Source organism: Papio anubis, chromosome 3, assembly GCF_008728515.1.
Source record: "Papio anubis isolate 15944 chromosome 3, Panubis1.0, whole genome shotgun sequence".
Taxonomy (NCBI): domain Eukaryota; kingdom Metazoa; phylum Chordata; class Mammalia; order Primates; family Cercopithecidae; genus Papio; species Papio anubis.
Genome location: NC_044978.1, coordinates 161,915,652 through 161,934,904, shown reverse-complemented (window position 1 = coordinate 161,934,904; position 19,253 = coordinate 161,915,652). Strand labels below are relative to the sequence as shown.

General features: G+C 42.7%; 1 protein-coding gene across 3 annotated transcripts in view; it reads right to left on the bottom strand.

The window, feature by feature from the left end:
- The window catches only part of CCDC149 (coiled-coil domain containing 149), a 105,623-nt gene that overhangs the window by 13,036 nt on the left and 73,334 nt on the right, over positions 1 to 19,253 (bottom strand). For 2 of the 3 annotated variants that reach the window (XM_009206616.2, XM_009206617.4), the window contains exons 5-12: positions 19,092 to 19,208; positions 18,158 to 18,330; positions 17,365 to 17,437; positions 15,885 to 15,969; positions 12,474 to 12,618; positions 3,811 to 3,887; positions 2,398 to 2,430; positions 1,167 to 1,283 (exon numbers count right to left, since the gene is read on the bottom strand). In XM_009206616.2, coding sequence (XP_009204880.1) covers positions 1,167 to 1,283; positions 2,398 to 2,430; positions 3,811 to 3,887; positions 12,474 to 12,618; positions 15,885 to 15,969; positions 17,365 to 17,437; positions 18,158 to 18,330; positions 19,092 to 19,208 — 820 coding nt within the window. The remainder of the gene's footprint in view (positions 1 to 1,166; positions 1,284 to 2,397; positions 2,431 to 3,810; positions 3,888 to 12,473; positions 12,619 to 15,884; positions 15,970 to 17,364; positions 17,438 to 18,157; positions 18,331 to 19,091; positions 19,209 to 19,253) is intronic. The other variant, XM_003898546.2, reaches the window with a different exon arrangement.

Here is a 19,253-nt window from a genome sequence, read left to right as displayed (position 1 = left end):
GTGAACAGTGTGGATAGCTGCTTGAGTGTCCTCATGATATGGCTGCCAGCCTCCTCCAGAGCAAACGACCCAAGAGAGAGCATAAGGGACAAGTCTCATGTCTTTTATGACCTGGATGTAGAACTCACATACCCTCACTTCTGTATTCTATTAATCAGACAGACTGATCCTGATACGACACGGAAGACGGTTACACAGGGGCATGAATACCAAGGGATAGGGAACATTTGGTGCATTCTTGGAAGCTGGCTGCCACACTGGGGTGGCAGAACAAGACAAGCAAAACTTCAAAAGATAAGAAGTTTGTTGGGAAGACAAGACTCCCACACGAGAAGAGATCAGGCTCTTAAACCTGTTGGCTCATCCGGGTCTCTCTATAGGTCTTTGATCCCTTCCAGAACACCCTGCCTCCAGAACAGTCTATCTGGTAGAAGAGGAGCTTTTCTCTCTATTCTACTGCTTTGCAGACTTCCCATGTACCAGGCAACGTGCCAAGATTTCCCTGAGGTTGACATGATCGTGTCACTGTTTTAAAGGGAAGAAAACTGAGGCTGAAGTCTCCAGCCCAAGTTCTCATAGCCAATGTGATATGGAACTGGCCATGAACCCAGGTTGTTCAGCTCCAGGGTCCTCACTATTTATTTTTTGAGATGGAGTCTTGCTCTATTCCCCAGGCTGGAGTGCTGTGGCACAATCTTGGCTCACAGCAACCTCTGCCTCCTGGGTTCAAGTGATTCTCCTGTGTCTGCCTCCTGAGTACCTGGGACTACAGGCATGCCCCACCACACCCGGCTAATTTTTGTATTTTTAGTAGAGACGGGGTTTCACCATGTTGGCCAGGCTGGTCCTGAACTCCTGAGCTCAGGTGAAACACCCACCTCCACTCCCAAAGTGCTGGAATTACAGGTGTGAGCCACTGCAGCTGGTGCAGGGTCCTCACTCTTAACCTCTCTGCCAACATGCCTAGAGAGCAGGGGCCTGCATGCTGCAGTTAAAACCTCCCAACAACATGAACCCACAGAAGCAACAAGAGGAAATCTGAGGAATGTCCCAATGATGCCAAAGCAGCAGCAGGAAAGGGAAGCGGAAGAGACCGATGTTCATTGAGCCACTCCTCTGTGGCAGGCACAGTCCAGGTAAAGATGGAGAAATTGAGGTGCACTTACCATCCTTGGGATCTGCTTTGTTCTCAGTGGGCTGCTCGACAAACTTCAGCAGTGGGGATCTCGACCTCTGTCCACTAGGAAGAGTGGGGTCGCTGAACAGTATGGTGTCCTTTCCCCCTGTTGCGGAAAAGGGGAAAATGGATGTCTTATATCATCAGTGGAGCTGGGTTACATTTAGGCCCACACACTTAACTGGCTCAGGGCTGGCTGCCCACAGACACTACCATTGAAGGGAAGCCTGCTACGACTGCTGACATCCTCCATACTTCTTTACACTATTGCACCATCCTAGCCCTAGCCCTTGCACACACATACACACACACACAATCCTTATCATTAATTTGGTATTGAATTATAGGCCATTTCTTACTTTCCTCTCACTGCTTGATGTATATTCATCTTGCTTCCCTAAGTGGACCACAGGTTCTTGGAGGGGGCAATAAGCATGTCTAGAATGCCTGGTACAGAACTGAATTCACAAAGTCAATGCTCAAAAGGGTAACAACACATTGGTGGGCTATTACTGGAAGAGACACTGATTCTTCCCAGGTGTTGGTAAATGAGAGAGAGTTGGCAATTTTTTGATGTCATTGGAACTCTGCTCTCCAGTTGGCTAAACACTATGATTTGACTCCTACTTTGGGAAAGAAAGAAGAGGAAGAGGAAGAGGAAGAGGAAGAGGAGGAGGAGGAGGAGGAGGAGGAGGAAGAGGAGGAGGAGAAAAAAATTGTATTGTGTCTTATTCCACTATTCAGTAGTTTAAATGGAGACACAAAAAAACAATGAGCAGACAGAACAGACTGATCTGATTTATACTAGAAGAGGCTCTTTTTCCCTTTACTTTCAACATGGTTTGAAAATATCATAACATGTTTCTTCATCATAACACCCTTCACCACTGCAGAAGGTCAATGCTATTGCCATGACATAAACTGTATCAGATCTGGGGAGCTGCCACTCTTTCCTGTCCTCCCATTTTGTATCTATGTGGAGACCAGAGATTAGAACAAACAGGGCCACAGCATAAAATTCATTCAGCCAAGTCCCCAAAGCTAATTTCATCCTTTAATATTTGTTTTGTACTAATTGAATTCTCTATTTCCATTGACTATTCTAATCAGAAAAGCTCAAGGAAAGGTAGATAATGCATTTCTACTTATTTACATGCAGGGATGACATAATGCACTGCTGATATTAGCCACAAAAACAAGACATTTTAAACAGAACATACTCCCAAATCCTACTGAAACATTGTAGCTCAGGCCTTCAGGCAGCAAAAGGAAAAAAGGAAATAGTTGTTAGTGCATAATAGCCATTTGAAGTTGTACCCAGACCAAACAAAACCACAGAAAATTCTCGGCATTTGTTCACTCAAGTAACTTCCATCTTTTAATATAAATTGTAGAAATGAAACAGTGAGAAATTTCACCAAGTCATTTTGAGAAAAAAAAATCAAAACCCCCATACACGCACAGACATGGCAATCTCAATGTACAAATACATGATCAATTTGCCCAACTGTGTTGAAATTCAATGCAATAAAAGAAAGGCCTTCCTAGAAGATGAGGCTTTAACAGCGTCAAAAGATTCTTGTGCAGAAATGGATCATTCAAATCCCCAGGACTGTACCCGGCAGTAATTAGTTCTGTTACGTCTTTTGACATCAAATTTAAGGAATCACGGCTAAAAATTCCAATTCTTGAAACATACATCCAGGCAACCTAAAGCAGCGATTCAGGTTTACATTTCAGAAAATGTGTTGTTGGCCACCTGCCTCCCTGTGCTGACTTTTACTTATCGTCCATTCCAGGGAAGCACCCATATGATTCAAGGATGAAGGAGACTGGTTTGTGCGGAAGGTGAACTAACTAAAACTATAGGTACAACATGGTTTCCAGGGAAAGGGGAGATGGTGGAAATGGTAAATACAAGTTTCTGAAGAGTAAAAAGTCAACGGGAATGGCTGACTGGGGTCTCACAAAAGGAGTATTTTACCAAGACAAGTGGGATAAATACAGCTAATTAAAGTAGAACACCAGAGCTTCCAAATACAGTGTACAACTGGAAAAAAAAACACAGGAAATTCAGATTTTCAGACTAAGTAAAAACGGGATGGGGGAGGGGAAGAGAAGGAGGTGGTGGAGTACATTTTGGGTTAGAAAAATTGTCGGTTTTTATATTCATTTTTAGTACTGGTGATTAAATTGGACAAATCTTTGTATGTTCTTAGATTCAATTTTAGGACTAGTGATTAAATTGCACAAATCTTTATTAAGTTCTTGTATTAACTTTTAGGGCTGATAATTAAATTGAACAAATTGAATAAATCTTTATAGGATATCTACAGATTAAAAGAAAAGAAACAATTCACTACATTCACAAAAGTTAAAAAAATATATAGACACAGTGACAATTTCAGAATTCAGGTTTGCTAAACTTCACAGTTCCACAGATGAGACCCTGAATATTTATTGCAGCCTGCCACGTAGTTTCTAAATTTAGAACACTTGTAGATTTTTTCAGCAATGATCTACTTTAAATAAGGTAGAATAAAAGGACTTTAAAAAGGTAGAAGATTCTTGTAAATTATGTGGGAGCTTCATTTCTTAAAAAAGGAAAAGAGTTTTCATGAAGTTCTGTTTACCTGGAAGACTCCACAAACCAGAAACTTCCAGAGTTCTTAATTTTTTTTCCAGCTCAGCCACCCGATTCCCTAGGATTCTGAAAAAAGGGGAGAAGATGACAGTCGATTATTGAGCCTCCTGTCAGCCCGCAGCCCTGGAGATCCCACTGGTGCCCTAGTAGAAAAGTTTTGAGATTTATGATATATGCTAAAAACAGAGCATTTGTATGTATGTGTGTGTAAATAATATGTGCTCTATTGCAAGTGCATATGCAAATAGAAAGTACATGAATGATTAAAAACAATACTCAAATACCATGAAAGTGAGCCCTCTCCCCAAAGGTAGTTTTCCTGGGAAGCTAAACGATGACTCCACCGCTGCCCAAATCATTTGATGGAATCTCTATTTAAGAAATGCTCATTGCAAAGAAGACAATAAATTTTGAATGCCCTTAATAGTATCACACCTTGATTCTTTGAGGGTGAATCTGATTTTTGGAAACAACCAGGTCTAAAAAATAAGATGGATGGACACGCTTGGTAATGTTGTTTTGAGTCAATAAATAATACCATCAGCCTTCTTAGACCCATGTCTTACTGATGTCCACATTCTTGATATTTAGCACAATGCCTGATACATGGGAAGTTTTTGATAAATATATTTGATTAAATAAATGCCTTTCTTTTTTCATGACTCATAATTAGCTATGGGAAGAATGAAAAGAGATATTTCAAAAGAGTTTTCAGTAATTGCAGAATCATTAGAATAATTATATTGTTTTCCAAGGTGACCATTCTGAGTCACTAAGATATATAAAGTCTAGAATGTGTGTATTTGAAAAGGCCATAATGTTTACTTGGAAGCCAAACTCTCACTACATGCATGGATAGACATGTGGGCATACAGACTCCCACATCACTCTATAAAAAATTAAATATAGTTGGGAAATGATTTAATAGTCCTCTAAAACTTGAATCACTTGCCATTGGGCTGGAAATTGAAAAACCAGCCTTTATTTTATTTGGGGGATTTTCTTGGCACTGCTGTGCTAAAATAATGTGGAAATCACCTTAATAGCAAAGTTTCAATTCCTTTCAGCAAGATAAATCAGAACACTAGAATTATTCTCCTATCTCTCTTTATATTCCAGAGATAGCTACACACACCCACATACACACAGAGGCATGAATATGTATATATCTGCACATACATATGGCTGTGGATTCATCCTTGTTTTACCTGAATTGACTTGTATCATCTTAATTAATATTCCCTTTGAGTTCACAGAAAACTCAGGAATTACTCTACGTGGTTTTCTTCCATCTAGGTACTTAGAGCTTTTCTTCTTTTCCCTAAGTCTTAAAATTATGCATAGTCTTTATCAATTACTTTCCACTTTCATTCCATTTGTTGGGTCTCTTTTGCTTTCATGTCCCTGACCCTTCAACAGGCGCTATCCTTTTGTAATCTCGCTTTCCATATTTTGCCCAGACCTTCTGATCCAAGCTCCCTTTTTACCAGCTGATGAGTTTGAGATGCAATCACAACAGTGTTCAAGTTGATGCCTGTTTCTTAATGAGATCAGATCATCTGTAGGTAGCTGCTTCTTGGAAACAAAAGATAAGGCTTAACTCTTCCGCGGAGGTGGAGGGACGCCGTGTGAGCGGCATTTGAAGGTGTGGTGAAGAGATACTGGGTTATATTTTTTCTGATGTTTCGGGATAACGCAGCTGTTTCTCTCAGAAATGGAACGAAGTGAATTTCCTGGTGTCCCCAGCAATCTACTTTCAGGGCCCCTGCCTAAGTTTGTCAGTGCTTTCTTCTCTGACCTGACTCTTATCAGCATCTGATGCAGGGCTGGAGGTAGTAAAATGGACTCAGTAGAAGTTACGACAGTAGAAATAATAACAATAGTACCATCGACAACAATAGCAACTGCGTTACTGTTAACACAAACAACTAATCTTTCCTGAGTCCTTAACACACATCAGAGGCCATGCTGAACACTCACCTCATCTGTGTTAGCTCATGTAACCTGACAAAAACCCTGTGGTATGCATGGTATTGTTGTACTCCTTTTACACGTGGACCCAAAGGAACACAGAGGTTAGGCAACTTGCCCAAGGATGCACAGTTTATCTCAAAGTTCTGTCTTTCCCCAGCCCCCAGCAATCTCATCCACCATACTCCCCTCTTCCCACTAGGAAGGTGAGGAACAGAAGTTAGTTAACTTGACCAAAACCATAAGCAAGACTCAGCTGGTGGTGACACTGTACTGGAATGTAAGCCTGGACTTGCCTCTGAAGCACATGCTCTTAACCAATGCCCCATAATGGCACTTTAAAACCAACCTTGACACATTCTTTCTCATGTCTGCATGAAGTGCTCCTTAAAAACGGTTCATGTTGAAACATGGATGTGGCCGCAGCTGCCTTGCAAAATACAAGCCACAATGTTTCAAATGGCAAAGAGGATCTCTGTTAGCTTCACACTGAAAGAACGTGGCAGGGAGCCCACTGAACCTGGTGTGACGCAGCCCAGGGAGAGAAGAGGGGCTATTTACGTCTTAGTAGCCGGCAGCATGGATAGGTGGAGAGAACAGCAGGAGCCGAGTCCATTAAATTCAGTTTGACCAATTCAACAAACATTTCCTGAGATCCAGCTCTGTAAAGCACTGCGCTACAGGCTGAAGGGGATAATGAGGAGAAGGAGACCCTGTCCCTGCATTTGAGAGACTAAGCATCTGGTGGGAGACTGACTGATGCATACACACAAAAACATACATGGACGGTGCAGTGGAAGGCTTTAATAACAGCTGGCATTTGTTAATCACTTGCTGTATACCAGGTATGCACACACACTCCCTTGGTGTCCTGCAACAACTGATGTGTCAGCTCTTGTTAGCCTTATTTTGTAGATAGGAAAACTGAGACTCAGAAAGGTCACTTAATTCACCCAGGCTTACACAGCTAGTGAGCAGAGGGGCCAGGCAAAAACATGGGCTTGAAAATACACACATGCTTATTAAAACTGTAGAGCAGAAATGAAGAGCTACATGGCAGATGAATCGAGAGAGACCAGTAGGAACCCAGACCATGAATGACCTATCTGCCATATTGACAGCATTCAGACTTTTCTATATTGGCAATGGGGAGAGAGTGAAGAGGTTTTTTGTTGTTGTTTTGTTTCGTTTTGTTTTGTTTTTTCAGATACGGAGTCTCACTCTGTTGCCCAAGCTGGAGTGCAGTGGCGTGATATCAGCTGACTGCAACCTCTGCCTCCTGAGTTCAAGCAATTCTCCTACCTCAGCCTCCCAAGTAGCTGGGACTACAGGTGTACGCTGCCACGCCCGGCTAATTTTTTTTGTATTTTAGTAAAGACGGGGTTTCACCATGTTGCCCAGGCTGGTTTCTAATTCCTGAGCTCAGGCAATCTGCCTGCCTCGGCATCCCAAAGTGCTAGGATTACAGGTGTGAGCCACTGTGCCCAGCTCAGTGAAGGGTTTTAAGCAAGGAAGCAGCATGAGGAAGTTTAGGCAAAGTATTCTTGATGCCTAGTTGAGAATGGAGTGGAACGAGTGTGAGTAGAAGCAGAAAGATCAGTTAGAAGGGCATTGTCCAGGTGGGATCGATACGGTCCAAATCAAGCCAGTGGGGATGCAGGGGTGCTACAGGAATGGGACAATAACGAGGAGGTAGATGAGCTTGAGATGCTTGTGGGAGATCTGTGCAGACACACTGGACACAGGAAGAAAGGCAAAGATCTGAGAGTGCAGGCTGGGGGAGCGGAGTCAGTAGCTCACCACCAGAGGATGTGAAGTCAGAAAGAACAGTGGAGGGGGCAGAGGAGAGCCAGGACAATGTGCCACCTTGGAAGCCAAGTTGAGAGGGGTGCAGATGAGAAGCGTGGTCAATATTGTCTTATTCTAGAAGGTGGTCACACCGGATGGGAGTTGAGAAGAGGCGGCTTAGAAGATGTGCCTGACACTTGAAGGAGGAATGTTTCAGGACAGTAGAGGGGATGAAATCCACAGTCCAAGGGACTGGGCTGAGACAGAAGCAGACTCTGGGAAAAGTGAATATAGCCGACTCTTCAAGTAGCTTAGCAGGGAAAAGCAGGAGACAAATGGCAGTAGCTCGAGGCAAACTCAAACTTGAGAGAGGTTTGGGGTTTTTTTGTTTTTCATTTTTCTTGCAGGATGAGGGAGATTTTAAAGTTTTTATTTAGTTATGGGTTGTTTTGGGGTAGATTTCAGCATATATCTACCTAGTAGTCTAGGGACATCTCTCAGGACGCCAGGCCTCCAGATGGCTTCCCTGCAGTGGTTTTAGATAGTAATGACATCATTGAAGGTGGGACAAGGAGTCTGCGAAGACAGAACTCACACAGGAACTGCACTACTGTGCTTGCTCTCTGGACAACACAGACAGCAGGAATACCTGAGTGAGGGTCTTTAAGGAAAGACTGGCTCTAAAGGGGAGGTGGGTAACTGTGTCTCTACACACCTGGAGATGCCCCTGCCTCCTCCCACCCCAAGTGGCCTCCTTTGGCGTCTCTGCTCTGATCCATGACACCCTCTTGCTGCTGCTCCCCAAGATGCTGAACTTCCAAGCTCATTCACCATTGGCCAGGGAAAGAGAAGAGGAAACGGTTTCAGGCATAGCAGGAAGGATAGCAAAAGGCCAATATGTCCTCATATATTCACCACCACCTCCCCACCCTGGAGAACTAAATGTGGTGCACAGTGAAACAGCCCTTGAACAACCGCCTCGTCCACAAATGCTTTGCCACTCGGTTTGAAAGACAAATGAACCTCACATCCGTTCTTTCTTGATCACCAGGTAACTGCCAACTTGCTGGCAAGAAGTAGCTCAAGAAAATTGCCTATTAATTGAACGTCGCTCAAGATGTAAAGTCCTAGGTTTCTTCATCAATTCTTCGAGATGGCTCCGGTTGGAGCCTCTCGAGGGTGGTAACTGTCAGGTAGTGGAAAATCAGCAGGGGAGCACACGCTGCCAGGAAGGAACACCTTTAATGCTATGTATAATGCTCCAGCAAAATAAAGCCATTTCTTTTTTTTTTTAAATTAATTAATTATTTTTTTCTAAGATTGCAATTGAGGCATGCACACAGAGACCAAGGTAGTTTCCAGTGTATTCCAAAAGCTATTTTATTATTTCAGTTACACAAGGCTAAATCAAGCGGGAGAACACACAGAGACCAAAGTCACATTCTATTCTCAGCCCTCATTCCATGTGTAGTATAATTAGTTTCTTTACACGCCCCCCAATAAAACATTTATTAAAAGTATGAAACAGAGGACCTTCTAAGTATTAAAGACGGCACATTAGGCAACTTATGTACTGATATAAAGCAATCTCCAAGATCCATTATTACAGGGGAAAAAAAAAATCAAGGTGCAGAACAATGAGAAAAGAAAGCTTTTTAAAAAATGAATACCAGTTACCATTTGTAAAAAAAAAAAAAAAAAAAAAAAAAAAAAAGACAGTATATCTATGTAAATATATGAGTATGTATATATACATAAATGTATTGTGCATTTGCTTATACTGTCTATGCATCCTTTGGAAGGATACATAACAAATGAGGAATGGACGTTTCTTCCAGGAAGGGGATTAAGGTAGCTGGGAGTAGTTTGGAAATACATTGTTGTTTAACCTTAAATTAATATTAAATTAAAACCACAGAGGCAAGGCATGCTGGCTCATGCCTGTAATCCTAGCACTTTGGGAGGCTGAGGCGGGCGGACCACTTCAGGTCAAGAGTTTGAGACTAGCCTGGGCAACACGGTGAAACCCTATCTCTACTAAAAAAATACAAAAAATTAGTCAGGCGTGGCTGAGGCACAAGAATCGCTTGAACCCAGGAGGTGGAGGTTGCAGTGAGCCAAGATTGTGCCACTGCACTCCAGCCTGGGCAATAGAGCAAGACCCTGTCATAAATAAATAAATAAACAAACAAACAAACCAACCCAGAGGAGGGTTCAAAAATTATTTTTAAAATAAACATGAAAAAGTACATGGAAACAAAAATAAACATGGTCAAATGAAAATGTCAGTCTTTCTCAATGGAGCGAGAGAGTGCTATGAACCTGGGGAATGGGCATGTTTGCAGTGGGTATGGTTAGGAACACATTAGGAAACCAATCTGTCAGAGGAGGCTGGAATCCTCTGCAGAGGCATGTCAGGCCGACAGCCTGTGGATGCTGCCTTTGGCAGGTAATGGGGACTCAGCCTGCTTTGCAGGGAAGGCTAGTGGCATGCTCAGAACTGTAGCAGGAAGGTGGGTTAGGCGGGGGGAGGTAGGGCTGGGGTCTGAGGATGGAGCTGTGGGAGGGTCTCCCCAAGGAAGAAGTGATGGTCAAAGGGCATAACCATTTGTGAAACATATTAGGATGGATGTTGACTGACGGAATTTGAGGAGCTGAAAGAATATCCGGAGAAACCATCAACCAGAAGTTGGAAATGTGGGTCTTGGTCTTGCTCTTGACGGGGTAGTGGGGATAAGAGATTTGAGAAGAGTCTGCAGAGAATGAGAGGCAAAGACAGAGACAGGGAATGAGGTCTCCCAGGTGGGGGAAAAAGCACCGAAGACAAAGAAAAAAGATGGAGTGGGTCTGGGGTGAGGGGTCAGGGGAAGAGGTGGGAAAAGGAAATGAGACAATGGAGAAGGCTGGAGTTTCCCCCTTGAAATCCATCTTACTTGGATTTCAAGATGAAAATCTCAATGTGAAGAAATTAAAGAAGAAAGAGACTCAAAGGTGGAGTTTGGGGATACTGGTGACCTGCAAAGAAAGAATGCCGTGGGAAATGTAGGAAGAGGTCTTGGGAGGCATTAAAGCCAAGGTTATCTTTCTTTCCTGTGCATGGACTCATTCGGGACTTACTAAAATCCAGAATTCCAACCTTCCCTCCCACAAATCCCCGATTCTGCATTTATAAACAAGTGTCCCCACCCCCCAGCAATTCCAACATAAGTGACCTCCCAGAATACATTTAGACAGGGTGGCTGTTGAGGAAGGAGAGGAGGCCTTCTTCGCAAACATTCCAGGCTGGTGGTATTTTTGAGAAGGCAGCAGGGTTGAGGAAAGGCTTTGGGGGCTCGGGGCAAAGAGGCAAAAGCCAGAGGAAGGGAAGAGGTTGAAGAGGGCGAGAGAGAAGGTCCCAGAGGAGCAGAGGCCCAGAAGAGAAAAGATCCCAGGGACCAACAAGATGGCGGCTGGTGTACTTCCTGGAGACAGGAGTGAGCAGAACATGGGGATACACTGGTTTTGGGGCAGCTGCAAGCTGAGGGGCTCAGGGTGAGAAGCCCCGTTTTCTCAGTGAATAAGGAACTGAGGTCACCTGCTGAGAATGGACCATGGTTTAGAAGACCTGAGAAGGCTTGAAAGATGAGGTATTCTGTAGAGAGGGAACGACGAAGCCAGCTCACGGAGGACATTTCGTGCTGTGGGGGATGCTCATTCCTTCTTCCTGCCCGGAGAAGCATCTGCATTTCAGCATCTGGCTTTTCATTCCTTGGTTAAGATTTCATTTTTCAAGAACATTTAAACCTTCTCCTGTCAATAAATTACCCTTGTCATCCCTTTGAGATTGCCCTGCTTCCCTTTGCTGCTCTCTGCTTTCTTCCACATACATCTTCATCTCTGGTGCGATCTTCCCTTCACTCCAGCTTCTCTTTTTCTATTTTGTTTTTATAATACGTTCAATCATTTTCCACTTGCCTTTATCTCATGCCCCTGCGTTCGTCAGGCCCCGGATTCTCTGGTCCCTCCCTTTGTCACTTGAAGCCTAGCCTTCCAGGACCCGCTCAGTTCTCTCACACTTGCATTTTGGTTCCGGGTGTACGTCTGTCTTGCAAGCAGGACCAGCTACATAATTTGCAGGGTCCAGTGCAAAATAAAAATGTGGGGCCCTCTTGTTTAAAAAAAATGACTAAGAATTCCAAGATGGTGACAGTGGAGGATGAGACCTAACGTGGGGTCCTTCTGAGCACAGGTTGGATGCCCACGAAGCCAACACCATGTGTAGTATTTGCTACTTTAATTTATTGTTTATTCACCATTCTCTGAACACTCTCGATATTGCCTCTGTCATCTCTAATGGCTACTTTAACCTGCCTGGTTTTACATAATATAGTCAACATGCTATAAAAACCAAATAAGACATTCCATTTTAATTACCCTGCCTTTTCACCATCTTTTTTGCTGATCTGGAAGAGTGACATGAGATTCTTTTCTAGGTCCAGCAGCCTACGGAAGTTGATGCTTGGGCGGTTTCTGCCATTCAAAGACCCTCAAAGTCATGCTGGGAGTTTCAAATGGCACTGAGACAGTTTCTCCCCTAAAAGAAGAGCTGGAGGAGAGGTGGGTCAAGTCACCCAGGCAATTATTTTATGGAACTCACCCAGGAAATACATACTATTCAGGGCATAGCTCAGAGTAAGCATTCAATGTGGCTGGTACTCTTTCCTTGCTTGGCTCCAGCTGAGAGCCAAGATGCTGATATAAAGCAGAAGCACCATTCTAGTGAGTTTCCTTCTTGATTTGAGGGATCTCACCTTCCCTACAGGTCCGTGGTTCCACCTGGTTGACATTCACTTCTGGTAGCCTCGTCCCACTTCCTTCGCGCCCACACCCCAACCCAAGAGTTAGGCCACCTACTTGTTGGTTTGCCTCTGGTGCTGAATGACCATGTTTTTCTCGTGGATTGTTTCCAACAGGGCTGTTGCCAGAGATTTCAGGTCAGAAATGGACTGCGGAGTAGCTGGGAGGCTGCATCCATGATCCTCAGATAGCAGATCCTGAACTAGATAGGATACAAAATATATAACTCAGTTGTCATTCTTCTGAAACACTGGAATGCAAACCAATGTCAATCCTTCCTGGATAATGATATGTCCCCAGCTTCAAAATGCGACTGTGTGGTATTGAGAGTCCACCTCAAGTGTCAACACAACAAAGTAAAATCCAGTGTGAGGACTAAACAGAAAGGAGGAAGTTCTCAGGACTTTTATCAGCAATTTTTAAGAGGATAATAATATTTGCATTTGTCTAGTATTTTAAACACTTTCATAATGACTAACACATAAAGTCTTAAAATTTGGGGAAAAGATACCCTACGGAATATTGATTTTTTCCATTTCATGGACAAAACAAGGTGCAGATGGGTTAAGAACATTGGCTGAAGGTCACACAGCCATGAAAATGACAATGACTCCTAGCTCCAAGCACCTTGCTTTGTGTCAGTTTCCCACCATGTGATACCCCTGGCAGGTGATAAGATAATTTAGGAGATTATTTAAAGTTCAAAATATGTTTTGTATTTTAGTAGCTATGCATTTGTTTGAAGGTATTATAGAAAAGGTTATATATGGCATAATAAACCAGTGATTTCACAGGTGCTACTACTTAGGATAAGGCCAAGTAAAATGAGTCACTTTAAAATCGACTTAAAGAAAAACATTAAGCAAACAATAGCAAGGTGGCACAAAGATATGGCAAAAAGATATATAACAGACTGCAAATAGCAAATATCTAAATATTGGGAAAGAGTACATTATGCAAAATCTAGCTGTTCTTGGATGTTTGTTACTCCACAAACTGCCAAATCCCATTCACGGCCAAGTTCAAAATGAAAGCCAAACAACATACACAGTTCCATGTAATTGAAGGATTGAGACCCACATGAGAGAGACCCACCCCTTGTGCATATCCTGCCCTGGATGAGTCTGCTAACAAGTCTCCGGTCATCTAGGGATGGCTCTGATAGAAAATTATTTTTTTGTCTAGTTTCTAAAGTGTATACTTGAAAAAAATTCCTAATTTGTTTGCATGCCACTTATAAATACATAAAGGGATATTGCAGTGTGGTATACTAGCTTAGCACATAGTAGGACTGTCACCTCCTTTATCCCAAATTTCCTACTTCTGTGAATAGAATGTAAGATTTCCTTAGCTTCTTTGGCAATAAAACACTATTAATGAATAATATGACAATACTATCTACTAAAACATCTGTGACTCTTTCACACGTGATGCTGTTACAACTATGTTTCCCCATTGGTGATTGGCTGGGCTTGAAATGGCTTAAATTGCTCTCAGAAACCACCAGCCCCATCCATAGCATGGCCCCAATCTACATCTGCAACTTCTGCTTCTTCTCCCACCATTTTTTTCTGCCCTAGGGTCACTCAGGTGCTCCTGCCTATGTGTCCTTCCTGACTCCGAATGGCTGTTCTTCAAGTCTGCTTTGGGTATTTCAAAAGCACTCTTCAAAGGGAGATAAACTAAGAGTTAAACAAAAGGACAACAACCATTGGTATTCCTACCAGACATTAAAAAAAAAAGAAACAATATAAATCTCACAAATTTTATTTTCAAAAATGAAAAAAAAAAAACCCTGCTTTTTTCACTTAACAATATTATTCATCATTAATTTCCCTTAAAACATAAAATTGGATGGCTGCTTTGTAGTCTGTGTATAGATACAGAATTATTTGGCCGGGTGTAGTGGCTCATGCCTATAATCCTAGCACTCTGGGAGGCCGAGGCAGGCAGATTACTTGAGGTCAGGAGTTCAAGATCAGCCTGGCCAACATAGTGGAACCCCATCTCTACTAACAGCACAAAAATTAGCTGGGCGTGGTAGCGCACGCCTGTAGTCCCAGCTACTCAGGAAGCTGAGGCAGAAGAATCACTTGAACCTGGGAGGCAGGGGTTGCAGTGAACCGAGATCACACTACTGCACTCCAGCCTGGGCAACACAGGGAGACTGTCTCAAAAAAAAAAAAAAAAAAAGATATAGAGTTATTTTACTACTGCTGGACGTTTATTGTGTTTTCAATATTTTTTATTATAAGCAATGTATTATAAGCAACATCTTGTAGCAAAATGTCTGCATATGTCTGTAATTGTTTTTTGTTGGTTCAAAGGGGGCCAGTTTAAGGCTTTCCACAGCACGCTGCCATAGAGTCATAGATTTCGTTTACTAATACCAATAGATTCTTGATAGAATGCTTTTCATCATAGGTTTTCTAGAAAGGCTGTGCCAGATTGATGGTTCTGCCACAGTGTTTGAGTGTGGCTGGCATTCCCCACATCAATGATAACACTGGGTATCAACATTCAAAGATGGTTTGCTATATATGGTATCCAGAGCTAAACTTAGATGGGCTACTTCACATTTTTATAGAGTATTGTAGTTTTCTTTTGAAAAACAATTCTAGGGTGTTCTTTTCTGGTTGAGTGGAAAAAAGAAGTTGCTTGGAAAAGAGCCTTGGTTGTTATGTAGGCTGGAGACTCAGCACTTTTTTTTTAAGCCACTGTAGTGCTGATTAAGACTGCCATATGATAGTTGCTGGTCTGCACTATCAACAACCAAAAAGTGGGCCAGCTGAGCATGTTCAACTTGAGACTTATGTTTAGCATTGAATTCTGAATATTAAGTGTCAGAAGCCAGTGTGCTGCTATTTATTCCCCTGGACTGTTCCTGGAAGATCATTATTTTTCATTGGAATCGACGAGAAGGAGGAACAAAATTGCAATCAATAAAAGCTTCTTCAAAAAAGGCACATGTTATGTGAGAAAATGATTTCAGCAGCTAGGAGACTTTTCTGATCCTAGAGGCCAGGAAAAGGGGAAATTCAAGGAGGTCGAAATGCATCCTTGGAGATGCTGAATTGGTGATTAGGAAAGGGAGAACATTCTGGAAAGGCGAACACAATCTAGGGGAATATGCCCAAATGGGGTCTAGTCATTAGAAAAACCTCGAATGCAGTGGTTCCCAAAGTGGGGTCCCCGAACCAGCATCAGCATCACCTGGGAACTTTTTAGAAATACATAATTCTCAGGTCACACCCCAGACCTACTGAATCAGAAACTCTGGGGTGGAACCAGTAATCTGTGTTTTAACAGTCCCTCCCGGCAACTCTGATGCGCTTGGAAGTCAGGGAGCCACTTCTATGGACCGCCTTGGTTCCCAGGCCACAAAAGCAGCATCCTGGATGGGATGTGGCCTTGCAGTTGTAGTATTTTACGCTCATGAGTGGTCTTTCCTGGAGCATGATATCCTACCTTGCTTTGCAGACAGGACTCCTGTCAGAGCACTGCTGCTGGATTTACCCTGGCCCTTCGAGTTTTTCCGTCTCTCCAGAGCATTCTAAAACAGGATTGGGAGAGAATAAAAACCCGTCAGAAAAGTCAACAATGGAAAAGTACCTAGCAGATGTCTCCTCTCATCGGCACACAAGAACCCCTTGCAAACTCCAAGTGCTAGCCTAATATTTAGAATTCCAAGTCTATGCCCAAGAGTTATAATTTTTACAGCCTGGTAAGAAGACTTTTTTTTCCCAACAAAGGTGGTGCATGGCAGAATGATAGCAATTATAGTCCCCTGTATACAAAAAGCACTTAATACATGTTAAATTAAATCAAATCTGAAGCAAGAATGCAGCCTAACATGTGAAGTCACTAGTAATGAAAATTCCTTCTGAATAGACATGAGATGGTGACTAGGTTTATTTTCATGCACCAACGGTGATTTCTGGAAGGAAAGAGAGCCATGATCAATTAGTGATGTCTGCCGTGGATACAGATTAAGGAAGTACATATGTGCCACCTACATGTCATTCCTAGAACAGACTTACATTAAAATTGATATGTAGCATCTAGTCAGTGCTTGGCACATAGAACTGAATAAATGTTGTTAAATGAATGCATCCACACATTTTTAAAAATTATGGATTAATTATACAACTTTAAAAGTTATATCCTTCTTTGGCTGAATGCATATAGATAGACTGGTATAATGTGTGGCCCCCACAAAATGGAAAGGAAGAACAGCATGGAGACTTGTGAGAACAAATGCTAATGTCAAAAGCCAGCAAAATAAGGTTCTTCCAAGTATCTAGATGGCTGTAAAACTTCACCCTCAGGAAGAGAAATCAATCTATTTTCCAAGCAGAGAAACCCAGGAGATTTTTCTAATTATAACACTTACAACTAACATCTGCAGAAATAGATATTATCAAACTAATGGTGCTGGAATTAGACTAAACAACAGTGGGGAGAATTTAAACATTCTGTCCTTGCAGTGTGACGTGAACATTATGGTTTAGACTGTGCCTTCCCAATCTTTGTTTCTTCATCACTCGGAAACCATTTTCTTATGGGTGATTATGAGAGAAATGGCATCTGATGAGTGAACATGTTATAGAGAAAACGGGTAAGAAACCTAATTGCAAATAGACCAAGGCTGTGTAATACACAAGTCCAGAGTCTAGTGGAGAGGCTACACCAGGCACTAAAACACATCCTGGGTGGGCATGCCTTGCTCAGATAACAGCCGCAGAAAGAGCTCTTGTGAAGAGCTGCTTTGGTTTTTTGTTTTGGAGTCTTAGTTTTTACTGGTTACCCAGTTAAAGCTCTTATTAGACTCTATCTGGGATGGCAGGCAAGTACTAAAATATCTTTGGCACATAAAAGGGAATTAAAATAGAATGACATTTAGATGCACAATAGTGAATCACCATCATTGTCATCATGATTTTGCTACCTTGTATTTGGCAATGTTTGATTTCAAGAGGTTGACCTCTTCATGGAGTTGCTTTAATCTCTCTTGAAGGTACCTGGAAAAGAATATATAAAACTAGGAAGTGTTTAAGGGCTAAATAAAAAACACACACTGAAGTATAAGAGGAAAAAACAAAAATCACTTGCCAGAAGAGCTATCTTTTACACATAACACCTTGCCTGCTCACCAGAAAGGAGAAACACGTGCATGTTTGTGACCTTTTCTTAAATGAATGCAATCAAGGTCAAACATGCCCAAATCACACACACCCCACTTTAAAACAGCCCTCACAGAGATCCCCTAAGGGATATCAACACAGTTTTCACATAATTCTCATTAAGACGATTCCACTGGGAAGAGAGGCAGGAAGAGGCGACACCAGACATAACATTAAGTTAGACACACACATACTGAAATTTGCCTCAGGGAAAAGAAATAGCTAAGGGAATTTCTCAATTTATTTTCTTATTCTTTTCTTTCTCCTTGATGGCAATAACAAGCAACTCTTATGGGTTCCTCGCCCTTCTCAACCTACCAAGGAAGGTGTAGGGAAAGAGAAGGGAGACGTGTGCAGCTGTGCAGGTGTGGGCTGTTTTCCTTTTTCACTTTTACAACTAATACATGGCATTGATGTCATCATTTTGGGGGAGTAAGTTTCTTTTCACTTGTAAGGCAATTTTTTCCAAAGTAAATAGGGCTGCAAATAACTCCCAGCCTGCAGGCCTGTACAGAGCCAGCCTTCCTCCCACACACAGGCCTGGGCCTGGCCACTTGCCTGTTCTCCATACACAGGGCGTCCACGTCAATGATGCGGTTCTCATGCCCGCTCAGGATATGGTTCAGCTCCTGGTTGAGCCTCTCCACTTTGTCCTGGTAGGAAGACCGTTCTTCTTTAACGTCCTGAAGCTCGTCCACAGAAGCCTGCAGGTCATGCTCCAGAGACTCAATCTAAAACCACAGGGAGCACCCTTACCCAAGATGTTCCTCAGGCACCGGATTTATGGCCAGAGATGGAGCCTCCCACTTGGTTGACTGATTTTTAGAGAGTTTATTAACACTACCCGCTTGCCCTAAAACCATAAGCGCCACACACTGAAATACAATAACAGCTAAAAGTGAGGGATGACTTCCTGCCAGACACTTATTATATCTAAGATAGGAGAGGTGCAGCAGCTTGGACAACCAGAACTGAACCCTCGACTACTTCAGGATGCCCTGCAGCTGCCAGTGTCTTACAAATCCATACTTTTTCAAATCCACTCTAGACCCAGAAATCTTGTTCTGCTCTTCAGTTAGTAAGAGGAAGAAAATGAACTTTAGGTTCTCTTAGATGTTACCTAACTAGGGTTGAGATTTTGCACTTGTTGAGATTTTGCCTAAGAGGCATCGCTCAGCATTTTAGCAGAAACTTGCAAAGTAAGGCCAAGTTTGTCATGTGTTGTTCTCTCCCTGTCTGTCCTGGGTAGGAGGAAAGTTTCTTGTTGTGTTCAGAACAATGGTACTCAATGGCAGGGAGCAGATCTGCCTGCTGGAGGCCAGAAACCCAAGAGTCAGCTTGGGACCCGAGTGCAGTGCCAAGGAAGTAAAAGCATTCAACGTGCATCCCAGCCACCCCACCCTCTGAGAAATGGGGGACAGGGCCCACTCTTGTGTGTGTTGTGTCCAGCCGTGTAAACACATCCCTGACTCTGAATAACGTTAGTGAGAACCTGTTCCTTCGCTCTCTCCAGCTGCTGCACCAAGTCTTCACGTTCATGGGCTGCAAAGTGTCGCACGCCGATTTCTTCGTCTCCGAGCCGCTGTTTGGCAATCGTCATCCTCAACAGCTGCATTTTCCATTGGTAGAAAAGAAAAAGGGACAGAGAGTAAAC